At 36.0% G+C, this 21,120-nt stretch overlaps 1 protein-coding gene and 2 pseudogenes across 1 annotated transcript; all 3 read left to right on the top strand.

Moving 5' to 3' along the window:
* The first annotated feature begins 1,432 nt into the window (after positions 1-1,432).
* Positions 1,433-1,840, top strand: LOC107594848 (apolipoprotein B-like). Its single transcript, XM_016285053.1, has one exon. The coding sequence runs from the start codon at positions 1,433-1,435 to the stop codon at positions 1,838-1,840; it is 408 nt and encodes a 135-aa protein (XP_016140539.1).
* A 1,724-nt stretch (positions 1,841-3,564) lies between these two features.
* On the top strand, positions 3,565-7,023 carry LOC107594847 (apolipoprotein B-100-like; annotated as a pseudogene).
* Positions 7,024-17,392: 10,369 nt separating this feature from the next.
* The window catches only part of LOC107594845 (lipid droplet-associated hydrolase-like), a 50,476-nt pseudogene continuing 46,748 nt past the window's right edge, over positions 17,393-21,120 (top strand).

Genomic DNA, 21,120 nt, shown 5'->3' with positions numbered 1-21,120 from the left:
GTTATAAAGGCTCAGCTGGGTGGGAGTATTTAAGAGAAGCTGGTGAAAAACAGTAAAAAAAAAAAAAAAGTAAAGATGGACACAAAGTTGTGTCTATTACTCATCCTTGGTTGTGTCTATTACCATCTTTTGGCAGGTAAGATTTTATAACCGTCTTTTTAATTTTGTACTATACATTTGTACTTTAGCTTGGTACTATCTGCGTCTACCACTATTTTTTCTTATTTCTCCTACCAATTCACCTATTTTTCTCATTTTCATCCTATTGTATTATTATTAATAGGTCTTTGTCTGTTTCTCATATACCTTGAATGGAAATCTAGAGGATGTTCACTGTTCTTACATTTAATTTTGATCTTTTTTTCTGTACTCCTTTCCTAAAGAATTATCAAGTAATCATTTATTCAGATTTGTTGTGTTTTGTCAAATATAACATGTATTCAATTAAGCCATTTTTTCTATGCCTGTGTAGAAGCAAACACTGAGGTAGTTGAGGAAGACAGTGCATGGAGAAGGACAGCCACCTACTGTATATGCCCATGTATGCGACCAATACATAACATGTTGATTCTCATCTAATTAACCTCAGGTTAGTTAGTTGTGACATACGTTAATCTATCTGCAACCAATCAGGTTGAGCTTCTTTAGTCTGGCCTTCTGTGCTACTATCGACAGCAGAAGATAGCAGCACTGAACCGTGTGTATGTGTCGAGAGTATTGAATCAGAGAGGTGCCACTCTGTCAACAAATGGTCCAAAGGTCTCCAGTTCATCTGACTCTGAAATACTGCAGAAAACATGATAAATTCTAAACATGTGAAACCAGATAATTGTGTTAACAAAAGTAACAAAGTTCTTGTTATTTTTATCACTGACATTATAGTAACTCTTACATAGAAGTGTCTGCAAGGTTCAAGAACCTCAGAAAATATGTTTATCAGTATACAGCCGAGAGCAAAAATGGGGTGACGGGTACAGCAAACCTCAGGAATGGGCCAAAGATCTCCTGTCAGGTACAAAAGAAATTCTTAAAACAGCATAACCTATTTTTATATAAGAATCTTTGGGGTCTGTAATGTTTTTCTAAGAAGTCTCTTGTTTTCTCAAATCTGCATTTATTTAATCAAAAATACAGTGAACCATGAGATAATTGGAGATGGAAACTTTGATGGATTTATCAGGATAAGTTCTCTCTATGCCAACTCCACCCTCAGCCAATCGTATATATACAATATGCTCAAAAGAGAAGGAAAAGGAGAATCCACATTGAAGTTTGACACCTCAATCATCCAGTGTCAGAATGTTATCAAAGGGTCATATGTCAATGGAGAGCTGTCGCTTTTGTCCAAAAAAATGCGCAAAATGACATTCTGAAGCATGTGGCAGAGTTAAAGCACAATAAAGGCCAGCTGTGTGTGAAGTCAGATGGTAGTATGACGGCACTTGGAAAAGCTCTGCACTGTAAAGCTGAATTTGATGTCACGAGTAAAGAAGCCAGGCTGACAGTTGAAACCCAGGCGGATGATGCAACACATCGTGCATACTCCCTTCTTACTGGATCCCTAAACAGTAATGGCCTTGAGATGAACATAGAAGGTTTACTGAATTTCGAAGATGGATGTGGGACTCACAAAGGCACACTTACTTTTGGAGCAGATGGCTTGGCCACCAGTTGCATGACAACTGTTGAGGGAAGCTCTTTGACTTTTGAGAATACCATCAATGCTGGTATTGATGGTGATGGAGCCTCTATGTCTGTTGTATCAAAAGGATCAGCACAGGATAACACAATTGAGCTCAGTGCAGAGGGTATAAGATTTCACCCAAAGAAGCGTATCTAACAAGTGTTTTTAAAGGGAATGCCTTTGATGGAACTGCTAGAAACACCATGAACTTTGGTATTAATAAGTAAGGACTGAGTCTGTCTAATACCATGATGGGTACTTTACAGAAAATGAGATCAGAGGACACTCATACCCTGACTGTAACGTTATGGACCTTGGCTTTTCTCTCCAAAACGGACAATTTCATCTGCGATGGAGCATCCTACAACCACAACATTAAGGTTAACATGAGGCCATTTGTCACATCGTTAAGTGCAAAAAGCAATCTTGAGATGTTTGATTTTGGACTCAGTGGTGATGGCCACCTTAAGATGGAGCCATTTAAGATGGTTGTAGCTGGAAGCCTCAGTGGAAAGTATGGGGAGGAGGATAACATTAAGCACACCTGTCAATTTTCTTAAGCAGATCTGGCTGGTACCATCAAGTGTGATACAACATCAAAAGTTTTCGATTCCCATATAAGTAACAACTTTGACCTGGATTTTGCATGACTGTCTTCTGTTATGAACAGCAAGACACAAGTAAATTGCGAATCTTTATGTCTTGAAAATAACATTCGCACAATGGCCATGCCATTCAGCCTTACAATCGATGCCATTTTAAACAGTGATGGCACTGTGAATTTTTATGGAAAACACACTGGTCAGCTCTACAGTAAGTTCCTTTTCAAAGCTGAGCCATTGGCCATTGCTAAGTCCCATGAATACAGAGCTTCTGCTGTACACATTTTGCCAAACGGAGAGTCAGCTGAAACGCACATTGAAAACAAGTTTGACAGCTTGCTGATACCTAATGAACTGTCTGTGGTGTAGGCGTTTAAGTCGAAGCTAAATAATCACGTGTACAACCAAGATGTCAATATTTATAACAAAGAAAATGAGATGGGGGTCCAGCTCTCTGGAGTGCTTCAAACTAATCTTTTGAACACAGAAACAAAATCTGTCACGATTTCGGTGGGGTCTACTTGGGCTTTGTTATCATGGAGCACATGGCCTTTTGTTTTGACGGCTTGCCATGTGCTCTGCTGTCACCCTGGTGTTCACCCCGCCCCTCTCGTTATCCCTGTTAGCTAATTCTCCCTTCTCACCTGCACCTCGTTTTGTCCTCATTATTCTTCCCTTTATCTGGCCCTCTTGAATGCTATCTTGTGTCAGTCCGTAACATGTTGTGCAGCAGCTTAGATCGTCTCTGTCCATGCTGTGTTTGTCTGACTCGTTTTTTTATTTTATTTTTTCTAGTCTAGTCACATTTTGCCAAACGGAGAGTCAGCTGAAACGCACATTGAAAACAAGTTTGACAGCTTGCTGATACCTAATGAACTGTCTGTGGTGTAGGCGTTTAAGTCGAAGCTAAATAATCACGTGTACAACCAAGATGTCAATATTCACAACAAAGAAAATGAGATGGGGGTCCAGCTCTCTGGAGTGCTTCAACCTAATCCTTTGAACACAGAAACAAAATCTAGTGATATTCCATTAGACAATCAAAAGTTTAGTGCTTCAGTATTTGTCAAGTATGAAAAGAACAGTGACTGTCACATTATTTATTTTCCATTAATTGAAAGCTTCCCTGCTGCCTTTGAAAGAATGAAAAATGCAATTCTGCATAAATTTGAATCTCTCCAAAACTACCTCAGCAGTTTAAATATCAATGGTTTGATAGGTAATTTTAGGCACAAGTTGGATGAACTCCCTCAAAAAGTGAATGACATCATAGTGGACATGGACCTAGAGAACAAAGTTAACATTGTCAAGGACCAGCTGATTTCCCTCATACATGACTACACTATATCAATAGATGACCTTGATGCATATGCTGAGAAATTTAAGGAGTCTTCAAAAAAGAATATTATTGATTTAGCAACAAGCATTAGGGATCTGATGATTCAATTCAAAGATGGCATTGAGAGTGGATCGTGGGCCAATTCTGTCTCTGACATTTTGTTGCAGATTGGAGATGAACTCAATAATTTTGATGAGAAGTATGAAATAACCAAAACAATCATTAGAGGCATTGATGGTATTGAAGATATAATAAGACAGATCTCTAAAATTCTCTTGCCCCTGAAGCTGACTGGAAAAATTGATCTCCAAGATGACTTTGGATTTACTTTGAACTCCAATAAACAAAATACTTTTTGGGTAGGTCTGACTCGCTTCAATCAGTACAAATACAGACACAACTTTACTTCGGATAACAGTGAAAATGAAGCTGGAATCTATGCTTTTGTTGATGGTGAAGCCAATCTTGATTTCTTGACCGTTCCACTCAGTATCCCAGAAATTACAATCCTATATCTATATATGAAAACACCCAAAATCAAAGAGTTTTCTCTTTGGGAAGATTATGGTTTAAAATATCTTCTGACCACTTCTCAACAATTATTTGACATTGATTTCAAGCTCTTGTATCAGAAAAACCCAGACAAACACACATTTGACCTAAACCTTGACCCATTCTACGAAGCCTTCACTGAAAATGCCAAGATCTTGAGTTTGCATTTTGAACTTGGACGAGACCACATTTTGGATTCCCTCACCAATTCCTACAATGAAGCCAGAATTCAATATGAAAAGTACAAAATTGACACATCAAATCAGCCGCCATGATATTTCACTGTTCCTGGATACAAAATACCTATACTAAACACCGAGGTTTCAGCCTTCCGAGCCGAACTGCCCGCATTCAGTTATTTCATACCCAAGGAGGTAAGCACACCCAGCTTTAAAGTTCCTTTGATGGGGTTTTCAGTGCCATCATACACCCTTGTGCTTCCATCTTTGGAGCTACCAGTCTTGCATGTCCCTGAGACCCTTCGAGCATTGACCCTACCCACATTTACAATACCAGAAATTCAGAATAACATAATGATACCTGCATTTGGAAATATGACATATGATTTCTCCATCAAATCTCCTGTAATAACTCTGAATGCCAATGGTGGCCTGTATAATCAGTCTGATGTTGTGATAAAGTTTGATGTCTCGTCAACATCTGTGTTCGATGTCTTCAAAGATAAACTTGATGGCAGTACCACCATCAATAAAAGGAGAGGTCTGAAGATGGCCACAAGTCTGTCCTTGGTACATATGAGTGCTGAATGTAGTCATGAAATCACTGTGAGCCTCACCAAGAGGAATATGGAAGCTTCCTTAACAAACTTAGCTAAAGTTAAGCTCCCAGTTTTTACGTTGGACCTAAATCAAGTGCTTTGTGGTAATACTAAGTCTAAACCAAATATAGCCTCTAACATCAAAGTTAGCTACACTTATAATTTACCCATAATCGAGATGCAAGGCACTGGAAGCATTGATCACAATTTTGCTTTCGAGGCACTGTCATCTTATTTCTCTTTGGAGAGCACTTGGAAAGGAACAACAGATGCAACCATCACAGAAAGTGCAAATCTTGCTGGATCTTTGGATAATGAAGCAACTATTTATTTGAACACCAATGGTCTTCGTTCCACACTGAAAACTGATCTAGCCTCTAAGGCAGGGTTCCTCAAATCTTGCCCTGGAGGGCCAATGCGCTGCAGAGTTTAGCTCCAACCCTGATCAAACTCACCTACCTGTGATTTTCGCATGATCCTGAAGACATTGATTAGCTTGCTCAGGTGTGTTTGATTATGGTTAGAGCTAAACTCTGCAGGAAAGTGGATCTCGTGGGCCAGATTTGAGGATCCTCTAAGGTCTACCACCAAAAGATTGGTTCCTGGAATATGGACATTACTAAGAACCTTGCTCTCGAGGCTTCTCTGTGGCGTGTTTATGCTACAATGAGTTACACAAGCACCAATGCAGCTAGTATTGCATAATGGCCAAACATGGCATAAACCTTTTATCTAAAATTCTTCATTAGAAACACTTTTTTGTCTCTAATTTTCTTCTGTCCATTATAGTGTTTCCTCAAACAGTGTTTTATGAATTTTGTATGTAATTTTAGTATTTAATTTAATTTAATTGTAGCAAATTAAAGTATAAATAATATACTTATGTAATGAAGGTCTGCCTTGGTGAACAATGTTTTGAGAATGTAATTAAGCTAATATGATTTTGGAAAATGTTGTATTTAAAGAAATGTATGAATTACAAAAGCTGCAAGAAGGACATAAATTGGAGTAAAAGCAGTGTAGGATGTGTTAACATAATCAGAGGACTTGAGTGATTGTGCATGCTTTTTAGTGAAATGTTGAAAGAATAACATTCCTCAGGTCATCCGATTGTGGGTTGTTGTTGCTGCAACAGATACAACAGATTACAAATTCTTAGAAATGTCCTTTATAGTTCTACAACATTATTAATATTACACCATTGGATTTGTGATAGTGTTTACAGCTTTTGGACAAAAGAGGGCGATGTCTTCATGACAACAAACGACTGCACGGCTGTGGATTTCACTTCTCGCACCTCATAAGACAATAAATGGGTAACCAGCCATGCCATTTCACTCCACTCAGTGCATGGTCACACCAGTCTAATATAGTAGGTTGCATTCCCACCATATACTGCCCTTGGTTACCTGGTGGGGAACAGTTCCCTCCTGCCGTTATTTCATATAACCTCATCAAAAGAGCCCCAAAACAAATGTTGCTAAGCAGAGAGACTGCCACCTGTTTGGAATCTGGGCCTGTGCTGTGTCCAAGTGCGTGCTGCTTTTCCCACAGCAGTCTTTTCAGACAAGGTCAGAGGTCATCAGCACCAGAGTGGGAGTGTGAAGGATAGGATGTAGGCCTCATCTGTTTTTTTCTTTTCTTTTTGGTACCTGGATGCAGTATGTAATTTTTTTTCTTCCAAATTGACAGGCACAAATCCATAGACTCACTTTAAACTAAGCATTGCATGAGTGTATGGTGACATTTAGACCCAACGAATGTCTTATCGCTCATCATTCATCAACACCTGTACTGTTTCTAAGGAACTTCCTGTCAATATTTTGACAACAGCTTTGTAGTATGGCACTAGATGATGTGTTCCTGAAACATTCAAATATTAATTTATCCATCTAAATCTCATGCAACAGACTGATAACATATCTGCTTTTGCAGAAATCCCTTTTCTCTTTCTTTCACCCACCACTGATATTGAGAAACGTGAAGTTTGACGACAAGGTACATGTGTACAAAATTTGTTTGGTGCATCAGTATATTGCATTTCCATATCCAGTTCTTCAGGATGTGACTTTTTTTTGTCTTGCCAAAAGTACTGTCAACATTAGTGCATCTGCCCAGAATAAAGGGAATTAAAGCAGTAGCCTGCTACCATATTCATGATGAAGTGCTTTCTTAGGAAAGACGTTTTCCATTTCTCTTGGCTTTCGTTCATTCACTTGTCAGAGGTTTAATGTAACACTCCAAAGAGTATGCCAGTTATTATTTAGCCATGGATACTTGGCAAAACAACTTAGTTGATGTTTCACAAGTAACCGAGTAGCACAGAGTAGCTGTCTGCTGTTTCCCGAAGGATTTCCAAATGGAAGCGGCGAGTAAACTGGTCACTATCCATTTTTCCCTCACCTCTGGGGTTTCCCAATCTCCAGATTCATATATAATATTTCTGCCTAGAAGTTGATGAAGTATCGAAAAAATACACTGTAATATTGGCTGATGCTGTGAATGAAAGGACGTTTGTTGGTATGTTTTATTCAAGGTTGCCTGTTATTGTGGACCCCCAGCATGTGATGAACTTCAGGATATGGAGAATCAGCCTCCCAGTTGTGACCCCCAACATTTTTGTGTGTGTGTGATCACCCAAACATAACATATTGCTTTTTCCTAACAGACAGTGTTCATACATTGGGTTGGTTAAAAGTTCAGTGAAAACGCATTCTTTTTAAAGTGCGCATGAATTCGACCTTTAGCTAAATACATTTAAGCAAGAATAAACTTGAATGATCACAACATTGTAAAAGACATTGGTCTAAAATCAATAGCCACCTGCTATTTTTTTTTACTGATGATTCACTCCTAAATATAATTTTTTTAATTTTATTTTATTGCAACAGTAAAAAACATAAATTTCTCATAATTAAACAAATAAATAAATACATTTACTATAAAACCAAAATTGTGTATGAGAATGTATCTTGAATTAAATTATTTATTTTTCTTATTGGCAAAGAGTTTTATCTTTTTTTTTAAACATACTGTAAATCTAACAAAATTTAGACAAGTTTGACAATGGGGTAAGAAATAAATTCTCTGAAGTCTTATTATAATCCTTAATATTCAATAAGATTTTACTCATGAATTTTTTTCTTGTTTTGAGATGTTTACATAAATATAAAAATATTGGTAATTTGCAGTGAAAGTACACATTTAGCCAGAATCAAATAAGTCGCAAAGTTAAAAGCCTAAACAAAGCAGCTTCAGTAACACAAGCACAAACATTAACAAGACATATTTTATAACAACATCCCCGATCTTCAAATATCCCTGAGCCAGCTCTAAATAATCTCATTTTTACAGAGGAGAAGGCTAACAAGTGAAAACAAAATGTCAATGATTTACAGGGTGTGCAAAAGGCAATAAAACATGCGCTGCTCTACGCTGCTCCACCCTCTCCACCATCCAGACCTGCTGCAGCTGGAAGAAGGTTGGAAACGGATAAAAATCACATGGGCAGATGATTTCATGCTTCTTAGCTGTTTTGCTTTTCACTTGACCTTCTTACAGATCAAATGCTGACTGTCTCTCTGCTAGTCGCTGACATTTATCAGCTCCTCACACCAGCATCATATTAATCAAAAGGTCATTCATTTTCTCCATTCGTCAGTGAATTTTTAATCCAGAGTGACAAAGTTCAGAACGATTGACTACAAATTTGTGAAAGATTGAAACTTGTCAAATTTCTTGTTTCAGCCAACCAGGTAGCTTAAATTAAACTTAATGTGACACATTGGTGCTTTTTTTTCAAGCAGTACACACCAGTTGGAATTAGAGTTCTGGGAATTATTTTTTTATTTATGCATTTTCCCATTTGCATGTCTTTTTCTGGGTCCACCAGAGGGTTGGAAAATCCTCTTATATAATCATATATGCTGTGTCTGTTCATAAATCACAGGGATTTGAGTCTTTTGAGGGAACTTTTAAAAAGAAAGTTCGGAAGATGAACAGGTTTCAAATTTCCCATTTATCACATGCTCTCATACACTCAAACTGTGCAGAAGCATCTGAGGCCCTTCTTCAAACTTCCATAGATCTTCACTGGTCACAATGAATGAGTTTTTTCTGACTTTTTTTTTTAAACTGTATTTTTATTGTAAATGGAAGAGACAATTTCACCACCATATTTAGTTTTTAATGTCAAACATATTGTAATATAACAATATTGTGGTGTTTTGTGTCAGTTTGTGTGAATGTCTACATTACATTGCATTGATTTGTAAACATTTCTTCAAATGCATTCTACTGAATGCATCACAGTTATGACAGCATGCAGGCTTGAAATGATGTATTACCTTCCACACGTTAAAATGATGATTTCATGTGGCTCCCGACCATCTACTGACATATTCAAGAAGTTTGGAAGCTAAAATAAGTAGCCTGTTTCACATTTCCTCTATATGGTACTCAGTCAACTGATGAAAACTCATACCATATAATATAAACAGTCTCAGATTTAGAGTTTGAGAAGCTGGACAGAGCTGAAAAATATAGGTGTTTCTGTGGACACAGAGGCTTTTAGAAATTAAACACCAGAAGTAATTTACTTATTTTTGTTATAGGACTATGATATATATTTATTTCTAACATTTTTTTTCTTAGTTTAGTTAGTTTCAATTCAAATCAACACTTGAGACATAAAGGAAACGCCCATGTGCCCTCAATGTTTTGGCTGTGCACAGAGAATATTGTAATGGGCATATCTTTAATTACATAACACATAGTCATATGCAATTGTTGGAAGGCACATGCTGGCAGTGGTGACAGTCTGTCATTCATTTTTGCTCTTTGTGTTTAATTAATAGCAGCTGAGGGTGACCCTAAACCATTTTGCCCCATCACCCCCATAACAGAGACCTGCTGCTGGACAAGCCATGCCAGACAAAGATCAACACCGCCAATGGTTTCTATTTGAAATGTCAAATGTAATGAAATCTGGTGGATGAATTTGTCACAAGTAACATTAAGGCAGGAAATGACATAATTGCTGCCCATCATAGATACACACCAGTACAGAGAGTGTGGAACTATAAATGGGCAGTGAACCAGATGGAAATAATATTGCGATTTAATGTTGTTTAGCATGATTTAAAGGTTACTTTTGTTATTAAAACGATTATTTTAAAAGTTAAAGTAATAGAATATTCGGTTCTTATACTTCTGAGAATATAGGCCTATTTTTTAATTGACAAATTATAATTTACTGTAAAGTGCTGCAAACTTCTGATTAAAATCATAAATATATATAGGTAAATAATAAATAACAGTGCATACTTTTAATAATTACAATATAAACAATATTATAATTAAGCTATATACAGTATATATATATATATAATTTTTCATAAAAATTATCTAATGTTTTTAACAAAGTTGTATAGAAAAATTCAAAAACAAAAATTAGCCAATATAAATGCATTAAGTCACAATTTCAGCACACTAGTTCCTTAATAAATTCTGCTGAATGGGGAATGTTTTTTTCCTCAGATGTATTGAGGCAGGATTTAGAGGTTGTAGTGATGAAGAACTTGTTTGATAAATGTCTCTGAGTAGCAAGGGGAGAAAGAAGAAACTGATGCGATCAGATATGATGGGCCAGGTGCTAGCACCAGGCACCCCCTCTTCCTTCTGACCCCTGCATGTGTAAATCACATCCTTTTCACTTCATACACACACACACACACACACACACAGGCACAGGCACAGGCACAGGCACAAGCATGCTCTAAAGTACTAAAGGCCCCACAGGAGCAAGACACTAATATGGACTTTTAACCACACAGGGCACTTGAAGATTTTGGATGCAACTGTTTCTAACCATTTTGGCTACAGATTATGTGTGGGTTGCGCAGTGCCTCTAATGGATAGCAGTTCCCCCTTGATAGCTCAGATAATGTACCTCAACCTGTTGGGTCTGTCATACATGTAAATCACTCCAGCAGGTTTCAAAGTGTCTCTCTAAATCTTGTGACGATTTACAACCAAGCTGGAGCATAAAACAACTGCTGGTCACTGACTGAGCAACATATTACTGATATGACAGCAGAGTGAATCCTTTCTGTGTGGCACTTGGAATTTTGAAACATTGTGGACGCTGCTTTGAAACAAAGCAATGCCTTTCAGTCAAAGTGGTTATTGTAAAAAAAGAAAAAAAAAGATAACATGCAAATGCAATTACAATTTAAGTGCAGTATATGTGCCGCATTTTTGTGTATGTCACACTGGACAATGATTGTCTGACAACTAGTGTTGTGGATGCAGCATCGCAAATATTTTCAGCTACCAATGACATTAAAGAAATGCTCTATTTGCAGGGAGCCATGATTAATTGATTTCACAAGCAAAGTTGTTTAATAACAGCGGTTACTGAGATGAATTGGTTTGTACTTGGCTGATCCAACATGATGGTCTGCATGAGGTGCTCCATGTAAAATAAAGCTGTTTTTATTCAGCTGTTTAATTATATTTCTATCATATTTTAACAGTATGGAATTGTCACAGAGCAATAAAAAATGCCTGAGGCATAAATCTCTAAATAAATGCTTTGGTAATCCTGAATACAACAAGACATTTAAGGTTTTTTGTTAATTATCATTATTTTTTACTTCCAATGATGATACAAGCTGCACAATAGTGGTAAATCAGGGTTGTAAGTTTAGTAACTCAATTAGTTAACCCAATTTTTATGTTAAACCATCTTTGGACTGAACCACCAGCTTTTTTGTTAGCAGTAGTGATTTTTCACAACTTGTATTGCAACTGTTGCAATCAATAATTACTCATTAGTAGCCTTGGACTAAAAAGGGAAGCAGACTGAGAAAATATGCTGTTTTAACATCCCTGGACTGTTGAGACAACGTAAATGAAACACTTCAACTGAATAATTTCTTCTTCTTTTTTTTTACTTCCTTCCTTCATCTGTCATTACATTCCGCCTCCTATCCTGAAATCATTTGATTAACCTTCAAATTAAATATGAACAGCTTTTCATGCTCATATATATTTGCAATACAAATCAATGTCATTGCTTTGGCCTTTGATTAAAAAACAAAGCTATTTCCTCACATTCAAAGTTTGTTTAGATAAAAATCTCATTTACAATAGGATCTAGAAATTGCATTCATTTCTGACATTTCTCCCTTTGTCTCTGTAAGGTCTGTTTATGAATTAATGATCAAGAACTCATATAGCTAATTTATTGTACTCACAGCTGAACTCCAGTAAAAAAAAAAAAGTCTTGTGAAACTTTTGGATTAATTCTCATAGTTAAAAAGGAAAAAAGAGAATTTGCAATACAAATCAATGTCATTGCTTTGGCCTTTGATTAAAAAACAAAGCTATTTCCTCACATTCAAAGTTTGTTTAGATAAAAATCTCATTTACAATAGGATCTAGAAATTGCATTCATTTCTGACATTTCTCTCTTTGTCTCTGTAAGGTCTGTTTATGAATTAATGATCAAGAACTCATATAGCTAATTTATTTTACTCACAGCTGACCTCCAGTAAAAAAAAAAAAGTCTTGTGAAACTTTTGGATTAATTCTCATAGTTAAAAAGGAAAAAAGAGGGAACGTACCAAGAAAAACAGCTGTGTTATGGATATATTTATTAATGAATGAATGATATTCACATTGTCATGCATCAAGATATTTTCAGGAAATACTTAACATTATAATCTCTCTTTTTTCATATTTAATCAACAGATCTCTCTACCAATATTTTGATACTGTGTTTTCACAGGTGCACTAAGTATTCCCTTTTGTCCTCAAACAGCTCAGTGAAAATGTGTTTGACTGTGTGTGTGGTTAAACGTTACATGTGTTTCCAGTAAAATATCATTATTATTGATTAGATTGAGATGTGAGAATGTCAGGTCAGAAGCATGGAATTCTTGGCATACTCGCAGCAGGCATAAATAGTATGTATATGAGCAATGCTCTTTAGAGCAAGGCCATTAGCATATGTTTGAGAATGGGTGGGACCAAATACTGTATGTTGGGGTCAGGGGTGATCAGACAATATTAACACCAGAAAATATTCAAGTTGAGCTTGTTTCCTCCTGTTTAAAATACACAAGGGCTTTTCACACATTTATTTACATTTGTAAACGCTGGGTTAAAATCACCATGAAATAAAAATCGGCAATTCTTATTTTTTATAGAATATTGCAGTGTTGATTCTAAATTATTTATCCATGCACATTATTATTATTATTATTATTATTTAAATTCATGTGCCTTCGAAACAACATCTCTTCTATTCTCTTGTGACACGTTCACCTGTGAGAAGGCGGGTTTAACATTCGAATTTGCATATATTTGTGGTGCAAATGTTGATTGGACTAACTTTGTCTTGAATATAGACCTTTCAGATCAGATCTTTCAGAATAAAGTGATCGCTTCATCACTCAAACTGCAATAAAGATATATTTTTTCCTCAAACGCTGAAAGGAAATACAGCGCATGGAAGTTTCTATGACTATACGAAGCATATGAATATTGTAACATGTATGCTTTGTTTTCTGTGTGTTTTTGGTTTTCCCCAGTCTGTGTCTGCTCACCTGATGTCTGATTATCTCATTAGTTCCCTTTGTTTGGTTATTGCTTATAAAATGTCGGTTCTCGTTTAGTTTTGGTCCGTTCTTGTCTATACTTTGTGGTTTTGTGAGTTTCCTGTGGATTTCTCTATTAAAGGCTGTTATTGTTAATTATTCTTCGTTGTTTGCTTCACTCACAACCCACTGTTATAAATATTTAATGAGGCAAGCAGCTGGTCAGTTTATGATTGGTATAGCGTGTTGCTAAAAAAAACAGGTTTTTATAAATTCAAATTGAGAAACAATGTTTATTCATGGTTAAAAGTGAGGATTTAAAAGACAAAAAAAGAATGTTAGAGCATTTCCCAAAGTTTTTTTTTCTTTTCATATATATTGAAATGGTAATTGATGAAAGTAGGCTATGTACTAATTTTTGCGAGAATGCAAGATACATTAAAGTGTGTGCTTGTGAGAACCAACATTTGACAAGGTTTTTCTTACTTGTTAGTAAATTGAATAACTTTGAACAAGCATTTAAATTCATTATTTATGCATTCCCGTTATTTGCAGCTGTCTCACTAGCCTGCATCACAACGAGCAGGCCAAAACAGCTAAATTGCCAGAATACCTTTTAAATTATGTTGCTAGGTGACACTGTCTCAGTCAGCTTACATGTGCACTTGTGGTATTGGACCTAAAACATCAATCTGGCTGTTGATTACATATGGGTTTACTTTCAGGTGAGAACTCACAGGACACCTGATTCTGTATGAGAAATCTGCATCTAAGCCTGTGCCACAGTATCTGTCCAACATGAGAAAACACAGGTACCATGCAATGTTATAATGTCATATTGCATGCTCTTTCCTGAAACTAATCTTGATCTAATAAAAAGTGTGTGGAACTTTTGTTCCCCCGTTTGGCTCCCAATACTTAATTTTTTACCTGTTTTAATCAGTTCATTTCTTTCAGTGGTTGACTCATGGTTTTGTGGTAGCGTGTTGAAAGAATACTGAGATTACTGCCTAAGCCAGTGTTGGAGCCTTTTGTGCTTTGCTTGGATTTAGTGCTGACATTTTACTGGCTGTTACAGCGGCAGAAAATCAGATTCAACATATTTCTGTACGAGAATGGATTATGTCCAGATACCACTGTGGAACTCATGATGGTTAAGACTGATATTTAAAACAGTTGCAGTTGAGACTTATTGGATACGTATGCATCAGAGGGCTGTTAGTCTGTTACTATGCATTAGTCTTTCTGAAAGCTCACAGCATGCGACTAGATAAAGATTCCACTTGATATCCAAAGGTAAATGTATTTGTATTGCACTGCTGTGTGTGTGGCTGTTATGACCTGCAGATTTGAGTCCTCACACATGATTCAGGACATCTGCTGAAGCTGACTAGTTCTGGGAGGTCAAAGTGAGTGTTTGTCATATAATGTCATGACAGTGGCATAATGTGATAGGGGCTGTTGCATGAATTCACAATTAAAGCGCAGTGTAAATATGTATTTAGCAGACCCACTTTCTCATAAGGCCTGGAACAACATTCCCAGTTGTCCGGCAATGCGTCCATGTCTCCTATCAAACTAGGATATGCCATCATCTTTTTCTGTGCCTTATCTTTTGTTTTCTTTACTCCCCAAGCCCAAGAATTCAAGGAAAACTACATTTTGTCCTACCTCTTTCTCACACATACACAGATGACCTAATGCAGGCAAAGGGGACTTTCCAGCATAGTTGTGCAGATGATGCAAACTATTGGAATTTGCTATGAGGACCTGACAGCAAAATCTGTTATCAACAACAATCAATGCAATATCACACATGGGCAAAATTAATGTTGAATGGGGTTACATTTTATTTAATAAATGGGAAAGATAAGAGGAAAATAACCCAACTAATTCTTATACCTCTAACTACCCTCATTCACAAAAGAAAATAAATGAAAATACAATTACTTCTCTACCTCCCTATCCAAAAACAATCAATAAAAGGTTCCAACAAAAATGGCGTTGGTCTCCCTACTTCCCCAGAACGTTATGTACAATTATTTACAAAGGTGAGCAAACAGGTCCAAATAGGGGCAATCCAGAATCAAGGTCAAAGAACATGCATGGTCGGTATTACGAATGAGTGGGCTAAGCAAACTAACAAACAACAATTGATTTCTCACAGGCAAACACTCAAATGAACACACAAAGATAATCTCAGTCTTACTAACACGTCTGTAACTGACTAGCAGGATCAAGCAGAGCAAACACAGCAGGTGAGCACAAAGCTGATGGAGGAAGTAACGAAGGATGCTTTTATAGGCAGCTAAGAGTCTAGGAGTCCAGCTAGGCTGCAGGAACCAATCGGTCTTCTTCCTGGACAGAGGCACACAAACACCTCCCAAAACAAAAGAAAACACAGAAATAGAACAAAAGGGATGTAACATATACATTGTGTTTTACCCTTGATATATTGAAAATACAGTTGGCTACAAAGACTACATACACTGTAAAAAATAAGTGTAATTTTAACTGTAAAATTTTGTCAAAACGCTACGCAAAAAAACTGTTAATAGGTTAACAGTAAGTTCCCGTACTATATACAGGGAAAAACTGTAAAATATCTAACCAGACATTTCATGTAATTTTACAGTAAAATGCTGTTAATTTTACAGTTTTTAGAAGTAAAAATAACAAATCAATGTATAATTTACAGTCAAAAACTGTAAACTGATATTCCCAGAATTCCCTGCATGACACTCCACATTTGAAAGTATTTTGTTTAAATAATCATGTTTTTGTTTTACGTTTTTGTTATTAGTTATGTATATTTGGGCTTTATGTTACATCTTCTGTTGTTTAATGAAAGTTGAATGCATTATTTAAGTATCATGTGTGTTACCATGATGGTGTTTTGTGTTTGCATGAATGACTCTGTGCACCTTCTATATATTAGTATATACTTCTGCTTGCGGCAAAGCTACTTGTGATGAGCTTTGATTCTTCATGTGGCTTTCTCTTTTACCACCTGCATTATTATGGTGGTTGTCAGTATGTTAAAGGTACAAAACAGATTTTAATAGCAGTGTGCATTATTGAATTTACTGGTTTACATTAAAATTTTCTTGTTTGTAAATTACAGTTTTATACTGTAAAATGTACAGGTTTTGGCCGTAAACGTGTTTACAGTTTTTCTGTATTTTTTACAAAATTATTCTGGCAACCACAGCTGCCAAAATTATTTTGTAAAAAATACAGATTTTTTTTTACAGTGTACTAATAGGCTAAAGTCACCATAGAGTTTTTTTTGTTTGTTTTTTTGGTAGAAATATAAAGATTTTCTCTTCTATAATACTAAATGACAACAAACACCAGAGGTAGGAGTAACTCACACATGTGCAAGTCACAAGTAAGTCTCAAGTCTTAACCTTCAAGTCTCAAGTCAAGTCAAGTCACTGCTTTATGTCAAGCAATTCAAGTCAAGTCGTAGCCTGGGTCAAGCAAGTCACTGTCAAGTCATACAAATGTTGGATGATTTAACTGAATGTATATATTAAAATAACTTAAAACTACAGTAGTTATGGACTATGGGAGTTTTATTTGCAACAACAAAAAAATGCAATATGCATTTCTACTCAAAAGGTGTCCACATACAGTTGTTAATACAAAAAAAATCTAAAAAAAAAACATAAAAATTAAAACTACATAGCCTAAAATGTAAATGTAACTGAAATTAGTCCAACATAAAAGCATAAAAAGTATTTAGGTACAGCTGTTTCAATATGCCTCAAACATTGCAGAAGACCATGAAAAACTATTAAACAATTCAAGTAATGGTTTCTATGCCACCAAATGGCGTTCTTCAAACAGGTAAGACATTTCCTTATAAACAGTGAATAACCATTTACAATGCATTGCACTTGCAAAAAAATTATTTGATAGTGCTCACAAACTGTATTTTAATGCAGCCAAATTCTCAATAAAACTGTTTTCACCGGTATATTTTTCTGTTTCTGTTGTAAGACAACGGGATGAATATGAAATAGAGACTGAAACGCGGTGTTGTCTTACCAGGGTTTACTGCGCATGCGCACATCAATATTGCTTCCTTTTTCTCACGCTGAACAACATTTAATGTATCTGCATTACTGTAAGGGTAGGTTTAGGGTTGGGTAGGTTTAGGTGTAATTTAATAAAACACAATCTAATAGGTAGAAAAATGTATTTATTGTTGGTTTCCTGTAGCTGTAACCCTTCTAGCCACAACCGCGAAAATAACACATAATTACTGTATTTGCATTACTGTAGGGTTGGGGTATGTGTACATGTTAATAAACCATAATTTTACAGGTAGCATTTTTCGATGTCGAATTGTACTACCCACTGTTTTAATGGGAGGTAGCAAAATCTGACAGGGTAGCACAAATCGACATAACCAGCTCTCACAAAAATCCTGATTCATATTCACGACGTCGTCTAATGAAATCAAATACACATAAGAGTACATTTTAGAGTGGCCTTTTATTGTGGCCAGCCTAAGGCACACCTGTGCAATAATCATGCTGTCTAATCAGCATCTTGATATGCCACACCTGTGAGGTGGATGGATTATCTCGGCAAAGGAGAAGTGCTCACTAACACAGATTTAGACAGATTTGTGAACAATATTTGAGAGAAATAGGACTTTTGTGTACATAGAAAAAGTCTTAGATCTTTGAGTTCGGCTCATGAAAAATGGGGGCAAAAACAAAAGTGTTGCGTTTATAATTTTGCTCAGTGTAAATAAGGTTTGTCCAAGAAGTCGCTAGATTTGTCGCTAGGCGCTTTTTTTTGGAAAAAAGTCGCTAAAGGGGTCGCAATAATACCGCTCCGGAGCGCTATTCGAGGCTTAGTGTATCCCATCATGCATCATGTTCTGGAAATAAATCGTGAGACTTTTTGCCGAGATCTCGCGAGAAGTCACGGAAACCTTTCCAATGCAAGTTAAATATTAATACAATAATTAGATATTACGTATAATTTGGTAGAAAAACAGTGTTTTTACGTTTTATTGGTGCAAAGATGAGTAGTGGTGATATTTATTTTGTACAACATTTGCAACTGCTTTTTATCACTTAATTAGAAGCACCACAAATTAAAATTGTCATGTTAGGGACTACTGAACAGACATTTAGAAGTTGATTTTAAAATGCAAAGTATTTCAAATTAAAATTAAAATAAAGCTATGTAAACACTTGCATTTTTACAACACTACAAGTGTGTCCCATCAGGTAATGAAAAGTTTGACACACACTTGTGGTCTTCATGCTCACTTGAACACTTGGGCCAAATACAGGAAATACGTCACATAAGTAGTCAAGTGGTCAAGTGCAAAGACCGCAAGTGTGGGTAATTAATTGGACAAGGCAAAAGTCAAGTCAAGTCTTTTATGAATATTTGTCAAGCAAGTCTCAAGTCCTAAAATTTGCGACTTAAGTCTGACTCGAGTCAAGTCACGTGACTCGAGTCCCCCACCTCTGACAAACACCACCATAGATCTTTCATAAACACCTGTTTGTTACTATTTCCTGTAATGTGAATTATTCGGAGAGCTTTTAATTCATTCATTAATTAAATTTATTTTTGAGGCAAAATATGATTTTTAATCATTTCCAGGTTTTAAATGTTATTTAAATACACCCATCCCCCCATGATAAATAAAACAGAAAAAAACATATAGAAATAATTAAGAAAAAATAATAATGCCATAAACATAAATATAATTAAACCCCTTTATTTTTGCTTCCTTTTTAAAAAATGTAAAAAAAAATTAATATTTATGTTAACCTTCCTAGTGTAGATGAATGAGTACATACAGTACAATAGGTGGCGATATAAGCTTCCGTTAGTTCTCAGACTTTGACACATCAAGGAGAAGAAACAGTAGGAAGTGTTTCGCTGCTTGGTTTTGGTTTTAACAGTAACGTTACCTGCTTTGGGAAAATTACCGGTAAACGTCATTACATCTCTTCTTACAAACTTGCTCCGCTCACAAACACGCAAACGAATATCTTCTGTCGGTAAGAAACGCAGTGAAGTCATTCAAATGTCACAACCGTGTTAAAGCTTTGAACTTTTTGTATAAAGTCGTAGGTAGATTTAATGAATGAGCATTATACGTGTTTAGTAGTGATTGTTTTAAAGACCTTTACAGAGTAGACGTGTCAATAAGAAATGATCAAGTGACAAGCTTTGATTTTAGATAATAGTATGTAAATTACCTGTACTTTGGTCTATTCTATTCTATTCTATTCTGTTGTTTTGTATGCAAAACAATGTTCAAACTCAACTCCAATGTTCAATGTGTTGTCCATACTTACCCGTACTTTTGCTATTCTATTCTATTCTATTCTATCCTATCCTCTTATGTTGTTTATGTATGCATGTTGAGCCTGAACGGCATGATCTGACCAAAGGACTTAACAAGATAACAGACTCTAAACTCCAATGTTCAGTGTGTTGCAAGCTGTCATTCTGTCTTTAGATGTCAGAGGTTGACTTTAATCACACAGCAGAACTTCTGCCTTTTTGTGAACTGATTCTGGGACAGATTTCTACAGCTTGTGACCATAATCACTAAAGGACTGATTCAACATTTTTCAGCTGTCTTTTACTGTACGTTTAATCAGCAACTTGTATTTGCATATTTAGTAATCATATTGCTAAGATATGCTGGGGCAACACCTAATTGTTTCACATCAACATCTGTGTTGTACAGAGTAGACTTTGTTGCTTGTGATAAGCTTCTCATTTACATTTATCTTGTTTTTCTGATTAAGTCAAATAAATAGCTTTCATACATATTTTCAGATCATATGCTACCTTCCCTTTTGATATTTATCTCTCATTGGTGGTTTAGCTGTATTGTAGTAAGTTTTATATAATATAATCAGTCACTTTTGTCTGGTTTCTTTTCTTAGGCCCAGAACTGTGTGGAGCAAGTAATTGTTGATCTGATGTGCAGTCCAGGATCGGGGGGACCTGGAGAGGATGCCTCAGTAGAGTATGTGTACTGCAGAGGTGCAATCACAGAGCTTCTTAAATATGGTCCAACAGACCTGCACGCTGCCAGCAAAGGCCCAAACCCTCCCAAAATGCTTATCCTTGTCATTCCAGGTAGGATGTGGGAAGTTTCCACTTGACAAAAAGTCTAAATATACAATATTTAATTAATTAATCGGAAACCCCCCCCCCCCCCCCCCCCAAAAAAAAAGAACATTTAAAGTAGCCTAATTGTTGTGTTAAATGAGAAAAGCATTGAGTAGACATTACAAAAACGTAGCTTTAGAAAGAAACATATTGATTCACCAAATAATTTATTACACACAAACCTTTAAGGCTACACTGTGGCCATAATGCTGTTTTCAGAAGCTGCATCTGAAGTGGCATTTAGGTATATTAACACTAACTGTGGCATTAATGCATTTTACACTGCATTTAGAATTGCATAAATAATGCTGTGAGATTAATTAAGCATTAATTTAATAATTGAAAATTGAAATACACACACACACACACACACATACATATATATATATATA

Source organism: Sinocyclocheilus grahami, unplaced genomic scaffold (assembly GCF_001515645.1).
Source record: "Sinocyclocheilus grahami isolate Dianchi unplaced genomic scaffold, SAMN03320097.WGS_v1.1 scaffold191.1, whole genome shotgun sequence".
NCBI classification, from domain to species: Eukaryota; Metazoa; Chordata; class Actinopteri; order Cypriniformes; family Cyprinidae; genus Sinocyclocheilus; species Sinocyclocheilus grahami.
This window is presented reverse-complemented; position numbering and strand designations above follow the sequence as displayed.

Excerpts from the sequence above, each read along its gene's own strand:
- LOC107594848 (XM_016285053.1), top strand. The coding sequence starts at position 1,433 with ATGACGGCACTTGGAAAAGCTCTGCACTGTAAAGCTGAATTTGATGTC.